General features: G+C 39.1%; 1 protein-coding gene across 5 annotated transcripts in view; it reads left to right on the top strand.

Annotated features, from left to right (window-relative positions):
- The window catches only part of si:dkey-16p21.7 (serine/threonine-protein kinase BRSK2), a 45,811-nt gene that overhangs the window by 4,223 nt on the left and 26,666 nt on the right, over window positions 1-14,922 (top strand). For all 5 annotated transcript variants that reach the window (XM_036148527.1, XM_012882915.3, XM_021308781.2 and 2 more), the window contains exons 3-8: window positions 3,190-3,275; window positions 3,404-3,544; window positions 4,566-4,682; window positions 6,122-6,155; window positions 6,277-6,345; window positions 10,855-11,001. In XM_036148527.1, coding sequence (XP_036004420.1) covers window positions 3,190-3,275; window positions 3,404-3,544; window positions 4,566-4,682; window positions 6,122-6,155; window positions 6,277-6,345; window positions 10,855-11,001 — 594 coding nt within the window. The remainder of the gene's footprint in view (window positions 1-3,189; window positions 3,276-3,403; window positions 3,545-4,565; window positions 4,683-6,121; window positions 6,156-6,276; window positions 6,346-10,854; window positions 11,002-14,922) is intronic.

Below are 14,922 nucleotides of genomic sequence, written 5' to 3'. Positions count from 1 at the left end.
AACATTTATTTTGGTCTCATCTGACTAGAACACCTTTCCCACGTGTTTTACTGTGTCCCCTACTTGGTTGGTGGCAAACTGCAAACAGGACTTTCATGGAGTTCTCTGCAACGATGACCTTTGTTGGTGCCACTCTGCTGCAATGGCCAGATTTATGAAAGTGTTCAACCAGTTGCTGTCCTGTGATCAGGTTTTGCCCGTTTAGGTGGATGAGCATGAATTAGTAGATTTCCAGTTGTATTGTAGTCTTTGATGTTGAGATGATGGGTTGAACAGAGCTCTGTGTCGTATTGCTTTCTCACCCAACTTCACAACTTTCTCCCTGACCTCTCTGCTGCGTTGCTTTGTCTTCATGGTGCTGATGAGGAATGTATACTTGTACACAGCTCCATATTTCACACCATGGCTCTGTCCCATGGAGACCTTTTAAAGGACAGTGAGCATGCTCTAAACGTAGTGTTCAATACCCAATCCCTGAGTGTGGAGTGAAAAATCAATGATGTGCCTCATTTTCTCCTGTGTGGGAGACCCTTTTAGGGCAGGTCATGGCCAGCTGCTTGTACTAACACGATAACTGATGCGCTTTAGGAAAGAAATTATTCATTATAAAGACTGAGTGGGAATGTTTTCTAAGAGTTTTAAATAATAATGTTTTTTAGTGGTTATAGTTTTTTTCCCCCACATGGATATGGGGCGATTTCATGCAGTTGTGCCCATTCACGTAGAAGACTTGATCCAAATTTATATCAAACCTAACAAAATGGTTTCCTTCTGCTGTTTGAACACATAAAGACTGGATATATCTGAGTAAGAACAAGCTTTATCAAAAAGGAATGTTTTAAGCCTGATCTGAAAAGCAGACAGGGTGTAAAAATGGGAGTTGGTTCAACAGGAGCACAGCCTCCTGTTCTTGTTTCGTTGAATGTATCCCTCCACACTTAGCCGTAACTAGATGACAGAGAAGGAATTGTTGGTCAGGGAGACAGAAAAGCTCCTGATGGACTCCGCTGAGCAGTTAAAAAATAGTTTTAGCAATCATCAAAGTTAGCATATATGCACAAGAAATTGTTCGACTCATGGGGTTGTCATAGCACATCACAGTGCCCCCTGTGGTGGCTGACAGACATAGCAAATTAAACCAAAAGCTTGATAGCAGTAGTAGTTTTATAGCTGTGGAATACATCAAATATTTTAGAGCCATCTCAGCTTCCTGCAAAACCTTCAGGATTTTCTAGGGAAATGTACTTGATGCAAAGAATATAATTCAAATCTCGTCGTTCTCATTTCTTATAAAATCCAAAAAAGACACCTTACACAGGTGTTGGTTTGCACCATGGGAGCATGGCTGTGCATACCTGACAGGAGCGGGACAAGGTCGATTCTCGTGTTTTTGTGAACACACACATACCACGAGAATTCAGCTTGCAGACAAAGTTATTGCTTTGCTGCATGGCAAAATAACAGGGACCTACTTTGTTCTGTTATATACAACCCAAACCCCTACTTCCCAAGGCAAAGGTTGTAAGGTAAGTGCAAAGAAACATAATTAAACTGATTAGGACAATTTGACTCAGAATTGCAACTAGACATCACATTGCTGTTTCAGGCAGTAGCACTGATGTAACAACACTTCAGATGATTCTCCCCTTAAGATGTGGAGGAGGAGAGTTCAGAGCTGAGGGCAGGAGAAAGACGATGCTGAGGAGCTGGGGAGCAGAGATCTGGGCAGATCAAGAACCAAACACTGAACTGCTGAGACAAATAAAAATGGAAAAAAATTGTATAACTAGTATGGATCAGGATTAACATACATATAATGACCTACACAGCTGTTGACAGCATCCATGAAAAAGAAGTGTAAAACACCTAGAATTAAGTAATCTATTATTGCTGCAGTATAGTCTCACACAGTAACAATTAGAAAACGCTATCGATCCATGTCACCCGACATCGGGTCACCGTTTGATGATTATTATAAGTCAGGGAATGGAAACAGGAAAATAATTCCTCTCCTGAACTAGACCAATGCTACAGTCAGAGTACTAAATACAACTTCTAACACTGAAAATGCAATAGATAAGGTGAACGAGGACCCAATTTTACCTGCCCCTATGTGAGGGATTGTGATAGTCCAGGTAAGGGTCACTGTTAGAGAACCTTAAAAAAGACTGGCATCTTGGTACTGTTTACATGCCAACCAATGCATTTTGGAAAGAAGCTTCTTTGGTCCCACAACTGTTAACTGGAGTTCGCTAATACTACTAGGTCTTTAAGTCGAACTGGGCCAGACGAAACTAAGTTTGAGCTCGTTGGCAACAAACGCTCCAGGTGTGTTTGGCATGAAAACGATTATGACTACGTGAAAAAAGCATTTCAATCCCCATGTGAGGTATGGTGGAGGAACTGTGATGGTGTGGGCCTGTTTCTCTTCCAAAAACCCTGGGAACCTTGTGAGAAATCATGGCATCATGAACTCTTTGCAACTTTTCAAACTGAAATATTATGAACAAAACTGAAAATAGGTCCTTATTGGGTCTCTCAGCAACATAATGATTGATAGCTAAATCAACAACAACAAAAAAATACTTTTATCCACGTTAATCCAAGGATCTAAACCTAAGGAAATGTGGGGTGAGCTGAAGAGAAGAGAGCATAAGGGAAGAACCAGGACTCTTGAGGACTTAATGTGGAATCTTTAAAGGTCCTCTCTGTATGCGTGGGGAATATTACAAGGAAAGACTTCAAGTGCTGTGAAGTTAGCAAAACGGGGTTGTCCAAAGCATTAAAACTAGTGGTAAGAATAACGGAAAAACTCAATACAAGTGCTCGGCTATAGTTCTGAATCGGTTGTGCAGGTTGGCAGGAGGGTGTATGAAGCCATCTTTCACCCCCTCCTGCATTTGACTAATCACTTTTCTACATGTCATATACTTGGACTTAATGCTCGCCTCCTACTTACAACTCAATTTCTTTGTGTTAAAATGACTTACCCAACAAAAGAATATTCAGTATTTGACTTCTTTACATTTTACTTTACCTCTTCTTTGTGCCTGCTTCTCTGCTCCTTAAGTCTCACAGTATACCAGCTTCACCTTTCTCTCCCATTTGACATTTCCGTCTCCATCATTTCTAACCTTCTATTTTCTCTTCTAAGCTTTCTCCTTTCTCACCCTCCCTCCTTTTGTGCAGGTGGAGAGAGAGATAGCTATTCTTAAACTAATAGAGCACCCTCATGTTCTGAAGCTCTATGATGTCTATGAAAATAACAAATACCTGTAAGTATCTTTGTGTCTCGATCTTTACTGCATTACTGCTGCGTTATTTCTGAAACTGAGATAGATAACCGCATGAGGAGGCAGAAATTGAATAGTTCCCTGTTTTGATTGTTCCATCTGTCTCTTAGGTACTTGGTGTTGGAGCATGTGTCTGGTGGAGAGCTGTTCGACTACTTGGTGAAGAAAGGCAGGCTGACTCCCAAAGAAGCCCGGAAATTCTTCAGACAAATCATCTCTGCCCTCGATTTCTGCCATAGTCATTCCATATGGTCTGTAAAAGCTAAAAATGCCTTCAGAAAATGTTCTTTACTTTTATGTGCAGCCTACATTGTTTAAGCTCTAATTAAAGTAACTTCAAATCACTAACAATGACATTATTGACTATGGTGGACATTGTGTGACACCAGCATAGCTGTAATCTGAGCTAGTGGGAACATGTAGATATTGAATGAAAGGGGTGTGAGAATGCAGCCTTGTGGAACACCACATGTGAACTTTGCCAAAGAAAGCATCTCCCAGTGAAGATCTCTGCCATATGAGTACAGTAACAGATAATGGCAACATCTCTTTTTAGCTCCTTTCCGATCTATGCTTTCAAGCAGCAATTCGGCCTAGAATACTGACGCTTTCAGAAAAAAATATGTAACAAATAGAAATATAAAGTTTGATACAAATATAATGACAATGTAAGTACTATTTGCTCATGTTTTTTAAAAACTGCTTTCTATTAATTTAAAGTTTTTAAATTTAGTGCTGCATTGGCTTCAATCTCAGGGGAAACATGTACTAACAGATTCCAAATCATTTATTTCTTTAATTACAGTTGATGAGGCATTATTACACAATCAAAGGGGAAAATATTTTTTGGCCTGTTTGTACTTCAAAGACATACATTTCTAATATTTGTTTATTCACTCTTATTTTTAATTTGCATGTGCATTTTAATATAGGGTAAATATTCCTTTTTGCATATTATTTAAAGAAATGTGGAATTTTATTATATTTGTTTAGAATTTAGAATTTTTGTTCATGTTGATTTCACTTGATTTGTATTTTACTATGTAACATCAGTAGCAACAGTGCGCGTGTTAGAGCAATATATATATATATATATATATATATATATATATACTGTATATATGGAGTGAGAGAGTGATAGATAGATAGATAGCTTAGCATTGTTTTTCAGTGCCAAATAAATGCTCTTATAAGTTCCAGCTATCTAAGCATTTCCCAGAAACATTTTAAATCAATATGGCACATTATTTTACTTTGTGTGTGTGTTTTTAGTCACAGAGACTTGAAGCCAGAGAATCTTCTTCTTGATGAGAAGAACAACATAAGGATAGCAGACTTTGGAATGGCCTCGCTACAGGTTGGGGACAGTCTGCTGGAGACCAGTTGTGGGTAAGCACAAATGATTTCATTCATTTAACAGTAAGCCTTTTTTTTCAAATCAAATTAAGGGTAAATATGGAATCCCTTGATTAGCAAATATTTCTGAAATAATTAACCTAAAAACATTAGTACTTTATAGCACCTCCTCAGATACTCTCTTAAATGAGTTGCATCAAAACACATTATTCATGTGACAGAAATGCCCAGTCAAAGTCAAAACATGACTTCTATTGAGAAGCAAGGCTTTAAGAAGTTAACCGACACTCTCTCTTCAAACTAACTGGTTTTGAGCTATTTTGTGAAACTTGCAGCTTGTAAATGTAGCACACGGTGTTGAGAACCAAATTAGGAGAACTCTTTATATACACACCACAGTTTTCAAAAATTTTGTTGTAAAAAATGCACCATGGATTCTCTTTCTTCTTTACAATTATGTTGTAATGATCAGAGGCAGGGGACCCAGAATTCAGCCTGACCAGCAGAGGTTTCTTTAAAACGAAGGATTTTAATAACAGAAATCAAAAACAGAGACAAAATCCAAAAAAAACTGTAACAAAAATGGCAGAAAAACAAACAGTCCAGTTGTGCAGGCAGGGCAGGGCAGGAACAGACAGAACAGGATGGCTCAGGTAACTGGAGACAAAGGGGGTCAAAAATCCAAAAGCAAATCAAAAACAGAATCTTGCAGAAGGAGACTCACCCATAACTCAACAAGACAACCTGGCACTGATGTCTGGTCTCAACAGTATATATGGAGGTGGAGGCAGGTGAAACTGGTGAGAGGTGATTGCAGCAGGGGTGGAGTTAGGCAGGTGTGCAGAGTAAGTAATTAGACCAGACATCAGTGCTGAGGCTCAAAACAAGAACAGATCACAAATTCAAAACCTAAACTAAGAAGCATCTGAAGACATAACTAAAACAGTAAACACGAACCTAAACAAGAATCCAGACTAGACAGAACTCAAAACAGCCAGATAATAAAAGACAGGAAAGAGAAGGAAAACTAAAACTAACAAACCATAACAGAACTCAGAATATTACATATATGCTATTTTCTGTACGTCTGTCACGTAAAATCCTAATAAACAATCAGAGTTTTGCTTGTGAAAACGTTTAAGGTGTGTGGCTACTTCAGTGAGGCACAGTACATTTAACTTTTAGAAACTTCTAGTTTGTTCTTACTGTAAAGGTCTGCAGTCATTCTCTTTAATTGCAGAGCCAGTTGTATATTTGGACTGCAAGTAACATGATGACTCTGTAGCTTTTCCACAACTGTTGTTGATTCTATAAATATTTTTAACAAATTATTTTGCCAGGGGTTATGTGGTTCTCTCTATAAAAACACTCACATTATTCATCCTTGCATCAGAAGAAATTAGGATTTAAAATAATTTTTTGACTGTTGCTCTGGAGGTATTCACTCTTTTGTTCCTGTTCCTTCCTTACAGATCTCCTCATTATGCTTGCCCAGAGGTCATCAGGGTGAGTTATTTCCATCTTAGTGTGTGTTTCCTGAATGTGAGAGTGTGTTTCGTTGTCTAATACTACCCCACTGTGTGTGTGTGTGTGTGTGTGTGTGTGTGTGTGTGTGTTTGTGTTCCAGGGAGAGAGGTACGATGGTCGCAGAGCTGATGTTTGGAGCTGTGGAGTTATTCTCTTTGCTCTGCTTGTGGTAAGAATCTGTTTGTTTGTATTTATTTTAAAATTATGTATATTTTCATTGATATTTTGTATTATTTTTTACTCAACATTAATTACTGTCCAAAGTGTTTTTCTACAATATTTACTTAAAATCTAAGAACTGTCCATATAGTTAATTTATCAGTTTTTAAGAAATCTTCGCTGGGACTTTGAGTTTAGGTGTTATTCAGTTTTCTTAGTGCTTACTTGAGTTGTTTTCATGTCAATTGATGCTGACTATGCAACCATGACTATGCAAGCATAGTCATGCTTGCATAGTCATGCTTGCATAGTCAGCATCATCATGCTCCCTACACAGGTTCGATACATTAGGTTTCCTTTGGTTTTTCCTGATTTAACTGAAGGAAAATCTGTGCCATCCATGACTTATATCTAAAATGCAATTAAAATCTGCTTGAGTGGGTCTGGAGTTATCAGGAGTAACACCCATATAGAGCTGTGTGTCATCGGCGTAGCTAACAAAATAAATAGCATATCCCCTGAAGCCATCACCCAACAATAAAGATTAAAAAAAGTAGGACTTGAAATTGAACCTTTTGTAACAATGTAGTTTAGTTCACAACAATCTGATGAACAGTTTTCTTTGCTGAAAAAAAAAATCCTGTTGCTACTATATGGGTTGACCCACTTCAGGACGGTTCCAGAGAGTCCAATTTGTCTGACCCTGACTAGTTAGATGGTATGGCTAACGGTCAAGCTAAGGTTGAGCTATACCAGTACTGATGGTTTGTTCTTATCCTTTCCATATTTGTTTAACATCTTAAGCAGCACAGTTTCTTATTATGATTGAATTTAAATCCAGACATTCATTTTCTGGAGTGCTGTTAAAGGTTTAAATGAGAGATTAATTGATTTAGAGCAAGCTAATCTAAATATGTACTCTAAAAAGGTAGGCCAGAAATCTTTCTGCATTATTAAGCACAGAGCCAGCAAGATGACTTCTCATTAGACAAGGCTTCACAACAGTGGCCTTATAAAACAGTAGGGAGAGCGCTGACCTGAAGAAAAGATCTTGCAGTATTAAGAATATCATTTTGATATTATTTATTTATTTAAAAATGGATATTGAATTCAGCTCCAAAAGACATGTTTACAGCTCTAACTGACAACTAGATCTGATTAGCATTTCAGCATCAATCAGGACAAAACTCTCAGGAGCTTCCTCATCAACCGAATGACTCTAAGGTGATATATTTTCTATGTTGACATGGAGACAAATTAGATTGAATATGTTTTATTTAGTTTATCTCTGAAGTGGGCTGCAAATTCATTACACTTTGAGCTTGTGGACATACTGGTATGTACCGCGGGACTTTGGCTTGGTTTAGTTAGTCTATCAAAAACTGAGAAAAGGGTACTTGGAGGTAACTTAACACACGTCCGCACTGTGCGTTGGCCTTTGGGAACCCGGATAATAATGTGATTTACAGAATTTTATACATTTAAACATGACATCAGCATAGTCCTGAAATGTGGCGTTGCAATACTCTGCTTGTGAATAATTTAATAAGATATGGACCATCAAAGATTTTTTAACATCATTCTATTTCATAGGTGAATTGCAGCCATATTTGATTTTTGGGTCAGGGATGGTGTCAAATGTCCCAGTTTTCAAGTTGGAGTTAAACATGCAATCATCCTGTAGATTTTTCACATTTTTAAAAAGCTGACTTCCATTCACAAATGGAATGCATTATACTACTAACGAGCTGAAGGAGAAACAGACTCATTTTAACAAGAGCAACAATAAAAAAAGTAGCATTGCAGTTGGTTTCAAAGCTATGTGCCAGCTCCATGAATCAGATGAATGATCAGTGCATGGAGAGGCAACTGGCAAAGTCAATGAGCTTCTCCGTGGTGTTTTATTTAATCATGGATTGATTTCGTGAAGAGCCAGTACCGCACTGCAGAGGTTAGGGGGCTACATGGCTCCGGAGAGAAGTATACAGTACTTACAGGACTAACAACATTCAGGGAATCCTCAGTGATTGATATTATGCAGAGGCAAGGCAAATTTGATTTTAAAGCTCCATTCATACACAGCACAAGTTAAAATGCTTTACAGTGTATAGACTAAATGACAAATTATCAAATAAGTCAAGAAAGCATTAGAGGAATTACATAGAATTTGTGCATTGCTTATAAAGAGAAGTCTCATACAATGCTAAATTAAAGCAAATAAAATACAACAACTAATAAACCCCTAAAATAAGCTTTTAAATCTCCATGAAAGCTACAGAAGGCAAAATTATCATTCAGCCCTGATTTAAAGGAGTCAACAGTTTCTGCACATCTGTTGTGTTTAGGGAGTTGCTGCTTTGTTCAGTATCTGATAGTTTAATAATATTTTAAAGCTATATCCCTTATGGAAGTAGGGAACCAGTGTTTAATTTGACTGAAGAACTAGAGTGATATGTTCCTATTTCCTAGTGTTGCTCAAGGGTCTGGTAGCAGCATCTTTGTGAGCTACAATTGCCTGATTGATTTCAGTTCAGTTTAATTTAGTTCATTTATATAGTGCAATTCAACGAAAACAAAGGTAAAATCATTTTACAAATAGATTCAGTTTACACTATATTGCCAAAAGTATTTGCTCACCCATCCAAATAATGGAAATCAGACGTTCCAATCACACCCACGGCCACAGGTGTATGAAATCCAGCACCGGACATACAGACTGTTTCTACAAGCATTTGTAAAAGATTGGGTCACTCTCAGGAGCTCAGTGAACTCCAGCGGCGTTCTGTGATAGGATGCAATGTGGGCAACCTCCTCCTAAATATTCCCCAGTTAATTGTCAGTGGTTTTATATAAGTGGAAGTGATTGAGAATAACAGCAATTAAGCCATGTCAACTGATGGAGTGGGGGCAGCAGATGTTGAGGAGCATTGTGCGCAGATGTCTCCAACTTCCTTCAAAGCCAAACACTACAGACCTCGAAGCTTGATGTAATTTCATCCTAGTCATATTGTGTACAAGTTTATTTTAATATATTAATTGGTCAACTGGCATCACTGGTAACACTTGTTAAGACACCATTAAAATAACCTTCTTAAGGGCGTGCTTCAGTGGCGCAGTGGTTAGCGTACGACCCCATGTACGCAGGCCTTAGTCCTTGACGCTGGCCAACCCAGGTTCAACTCCAACCTGTGGTCCTTTGCCACATGTCTCTCCCCCTCTCTCGTACCCCCTTTCCTGTCAGCCCACTATATGAAAAACAAGTCACTATTGCCATAAAAACCAAAAAAAAAAAAAAACTTAAAACATACATTGCACATTTTTGTGTCCCTGTATTCAGCTATTGTTTTTTATTTGATTGTGAGATAATAGTTGTGGGCTAATTTTGTAAAGATATATATGTGGGTGATTCAATCTAGGTACGTAACTATACATCGTGTGGTAATCTCTAATGTAACCTTTTTTTTAGCCAACCAATGATTTCTATCTTTTTTCTATCTTGTTGTTGAAAATTCTTCCCCACTTTTTTTGCCCAGGTTTATAATTGCCAAAGGATCCAACATAGTCCCGAACCCAAGTTATTATTGAAACAATCTAGCATAATAAGAACATAAGAACGTATACTGTATCAACATCTGTTTTTGTCTTTACGGACACAATTTTTGTAATTTTTAGGAATACTAGTTTATTCCAATGATCACTCCAGACCATAAGCAAAAAAAAGAAAAAAAAAAAGATACACAGAATCAAAGGTTTTTCAAAGGACGTGCCATCTGGATGCAACTTTATTTTGTATTATGTTCCACAGCTGGTGGGTGACTGAAATAGCTTATTTTTCTGTGTAGGTTTTCCATCTAATTAGGTTACTTATGTCAATAAAACTGTACCGTTAATTATTTCCAGAATTCCTCTGATATCTGATAATATCATAATAGCTCAGATTTTGCTATCCCGAAGAAGAAAAACTAAGAAAATGCCTGTGCTAATTCTCAGTTATCCGGGTCAACAGCAAACAGGTTTGAATCAACTGGACATTCGCTCAATTTTTCTGTCCCTGTCTTTGTCTTTTTATAGGAAAAATTATTATATTTATTCTGTAACTGATGTAACTGTTTACGTCTGACTGAGTCCTTAATAGTGGATTTTTCTGTGATAAAAACCAATGCATAATCTAACGGATCTGCTTTTCTCTGACAGTTTGGTCACTTTGGGAGCATAGTCCGCGTTCTATAAGCAAGGGAACAGGGAGGAAAAAATTGATGGCAGACTGCCGACAGCTGTTTTCCATTTATGCCTGTAAATGTGGATGCCGTCATGACCACAAATGTTTTATCAAATGCTACTGGGATCATGTGATTGTGTGAACATCAATATGACCGCCATGCATGCTCAGAGATCGGTGCCGGAATAAGGCCTGCTTCAGGACAGCCTAAATTACCAGGATGTTCAATGCAAAGAGCACCACCAGGAAACTGATACGCATCAGACTAAATCATATTTTTTTTATCCTATCCCATGTCAGGGTGCCTTGCCTTTTGACCATGACAACCTGCGGCAGCTTCTGGAGAAAGTGAAGAGCGGCGTTTTCCACATGCCCCACTTCATACCACCTGACTGCCAAGCTTTACTTAAAGGAATGATTGAAGTCAACCCTGACAAAAGACTCACGGTAAGACGTCTTTTTCCACGTTTTGGTAACATTAAGGCAACAAACCTCTGTGGGATTTATTGGGATTTTATGTGGGACAAACCTAGGTGGCAACAGTCAAATAAAAAGAAAACCATACATGGAGAAGTCTGTAGCAGGTTCAGGTAATGAGAGCATTAATGGGGGAAGCAGACAAAAGCTCCGTAGGAACTTTGGAGGAGCTGCAGAGATTCACAGCCCAGGTGGTCAGAAGGTGTTTTAGTCAGATGAGACCATGACTGAACCTTTGACCTACGAAAATGATGCTGCATTGTTTCAAACCATCCCCATGCATCACCCAGTGGTTCATATGGTGAAACATGGCAGCGGCAGGCAGCCTCATAGTGTGGGGATGCGTATCTTCAGGAAGGGACGCTGGTTGGAGTTAAATACGGTCAAATCCTGGAACCTTCTAGAGCTGTAAACGATTTTAAACCGGGGTAAAAGTTTGGCATGTTCTTTTATAACTGTCAAATGATACAATGTAGTACCTAAATGTTTTGAATTAAACTGCATTTAGATTGCATGCAATAAATAACTGTGATTTCCCTTTGGCTAGAAGCCAACAGCATTAGCTGAAAAGGCCAGGGCTTGTGAGTTCATACCGCACAGTAAGGATGAACTAGGCATTTACGCGGTGGAAGGAGAAAAGAGGAAATGCAGCCGCAGGCTTTGCTTTAAGATGGGACATAAATGAAACCTGACACAAGACCTTACCAAGAGAGGAAGAAGAAGAGACAACACAGTCCACGGATAGAAGAGAGCGCAGGGACCTCGGGTGCTGCTGAAGGGCAGGAACAGAGTAATTCCTGACAGGACTGCCCTTTGCTTTCATGTTGGCTAACTGAGGAATCTTAGTGGTTTAGAACTAGAAGTTCTATAAAAGCACGGCTTAGGTGGGACAGATGGACATAATGTGTTTGCATGGTTAAAAAAAGATGGGTGAATGAGGGGCTTCAATCGAGGTATAGCACACCAAACCAGGGTATTGTCCTTTGGTAAATTTTGATTATTACATCTACCAGCTAAAAAAAACCCCCAACCTTTTGCTTTAAATTTGTATATTATATCTAGGGCCAGATGATAATTCAATAACAATATATATCGATCGACAGACCTGTGGTGTGATAGAAAAAAATAGTGTCAATAAAAAGTTAAATAGAAGAGTTTTTCTTCCTTTTGCATTCTAGGCTATCGTGTAGGTTAATACTACAGTCATTACACCCTCCCAACAAACCACAAACGCAGACCCAGGTATGCTCCGTCACCTTGCTCTGCCCCTTCAAAGAGTTCAGAGTGCCCCTGTTCTTTTTCGTTTATAATAATAAAATATTTAATGAAGGGTTGAGTTTGAATTTAGTGTTTCAGTGCTTTTTCTAAAAATAGATCATTAAGCCAAAGCATAAACTAGCCAGGGCTGCACTTAGAATATGTGTTTTGAGGGATTGCTGCAAAGCCATCAACTGAATGGCTGTCCACTGTGGCTCTATGCTCTTTCAGGAGGAGTGAATGCTGCTTGGAGAGACTCGGTGCAATCTGCTGGGTTTCCTAAGATAGGAAACTTTTTGATCAATCTGTTTGTATGATTTGATTGAATTTGAATATTTAAAGTGCCTTGAGATGGCATGTGTTGTCATAAATAAATAAAATTGAATTGAATTGAAATTGTTGATAATTATCATATCGATCAATGTGATTTCTATTTTATCAAAATGTTTTTTTTCTGTACGGTCCAGCACTAATTACATCAGACCAATAAAAATATTTTTAACACAGAAATGTGTAAGTAAGACCATGTACTGTACGGCATATGCTCTCAGTTTTTGGTTGGGCGTCCTTAAATGAATTGAATGAATTCCTGCATTCCTCTCAGACCTGTTTGCTGGCCTATCGGTGATACCACAGTCATCAAAGCAGGTTTAGGCACTTTTGGCCACGTGGGAAGATGTCAAGTTCTGCTGGAAATATATCCATAAAACTTGTCAGCAAAGGGAAGCATGAAGTGCTCTGAAATGTACTGGGAAGCACCTGTGCTGACTTTGGACATGATGAAACACACATTCCTCCCCAAAAGCGTGGAAGCTTGACATGCAAATCCAAATTAAATGCAAAATGTATTTTAATCTGAAAGTTGAGACATGTGAGATAAGACTCTTGTGAGACGGTCTCTGCTTCAGGAGGGGCCTAATCTGAGCAATGTGACAGTTGTACCCCATGTCCTGGATGCATCTGTGTGCCTTGGCTGTTGAAGCTCTGACTCCAGCTGCTGTCCATGGCTTGTGAATTCAATTCAATTCAATTTTAGTTATATAACACGTGTCATCTCAAGGCACTTTCCAAAGTCAAATTCAATCAAATCATACAGATTGGTCCAAAAGTTTCCTATTTAAGGAAACCCAGTTGATTGCATCAAGTCTCTCCAAGCAGCATTCACTCCTGCTGAAGAAGCGTAGAGCCACAGGGAGAGTCATCCGCATTGTTGATGGCTTTGCAGCGGAGCTAGTTTGCGGCTTTTCCTAACTTGCAGTTGATTTTGCCGCTTTGCGTCTGTTTTGTGTGTTTGTGTGTTATTTTTGTGTTTGGATTCCTTTTAGCATTTGCAGCACGTTTACGTATCTGCAGTGCTTTTGCACCCCTCGGCCACCGTGATAAAGCACTCTGTGAACAATCATCTTCTCTGGCTAAAATCTTTTGTGGCTAGGCTTCTTGCAGTGGGTGCTAACTGTCAAGTCAGCAGTGTGTAGGCCATGGCATGTCTATAGAATGTGCATTTTCATGATTAAAAACATCTTATATCCGGGATGCGTATTTTTCTTATTTTGTGAGTGAAATAGTCATTGTTTTCCTTTTTGTCTGAAAGGGAAGCTTTTCATCTCGTAGCTAATTTCCATATTGCTGTTATCAGTTTAGAGGAGTTGTATTACATAGTCAGGGGTGAGTAAGACGGGCAGAGAGAGAACACACAAGAGCAGAAGTACCAACCTCCAGAGCAGCCCAGAAACTGTTATGGGAGTTTTGGGTGGAATATTAAACAATAGTAACTGAGTTCCCATCTTTACTAAAGGAGGAGACGGTGGTGATATAGTTCCAGCACTTTTATTGAGAAACAGAGCAGAGATTCACATAGTTGGAAAGTAATCGCACCCCACGGTTCCGCTGCGTCTGCCCTGTCTCTGCCTGCCTCGCTTTTCGGGCTTCCACTAATACTGCACCGTGGCCTTCCCATGAGACAAAACAACAACGTAAACAATCCCTCAGCAGCTGCAGCATTTGGCCTTGCAATCAGCAAACAGTGGATCTTATACACAGACATCAGGTCTCCAGGCCTCCTCTGTCCGAGTGGTGTGAGGCCATAGTGACTTCAGAATAATAATTCTTATAACATTCCTCTCTTTTTTTTTTTGATGATGGCGTCGTCAGCATCAAGACAAAACAAGATGGCCCATCACTTGAAAATGTGAACAAAGCACAGAGGAACCATTTCTGTAAACTCGTAAAGTGGGACCCAAAGGGTTCCCGTGTTGGAACCGGGCAGTGCTGGAACTTTTAGTACAGATCAACATGAATGCTTCATAGAGCTTTAACACACAAGATCAAAGGTTTAGCCTTTATCTACAATTTAGGATTCATCTAATTAGGTAAGGCCTGTTTTAGGTACCTATGCGCACATTATTTTGAAATTACATTAGACTATGGTAAGCTAAATCTGTTCAGTAACCAAGGTCGAATCCGTCTACTCTCACCCACCCTGAATACCCTCCTACTCCTTTCTCCACTCACCCCTACGATGGACAATAATCCACCACTCCAAACTTACAACACCAGGAGCAAAGGCAGGAGAGGTTCAGTGCGGGCAGGGGAACCCCAGAAAAAGCTACCCCCAGGGGGTAGTAAAAACTGGCA

Source organism: Fundulus heteroclitus, chromosome 16 (genome assembly GCF_011125445.2).
Source record: "Fundulus heteroclitus isolate FHET01 chromosome 16, MU-UCD_Fhet_4.1, whole genome shotgun sequence".
NCBI classification, from domain to species: domain Eukaryota; kingdom Metazoa; phylum Chordata; class Actinopteri; order Cyprinodontiformes; family Fundulidae; genus Fundulus; species Fundulus heteroclitus.
Note: the sequence above shows the minus strand (reverse complement) of the source record. Positions and strands in the feature narration are given on the sequence as shown.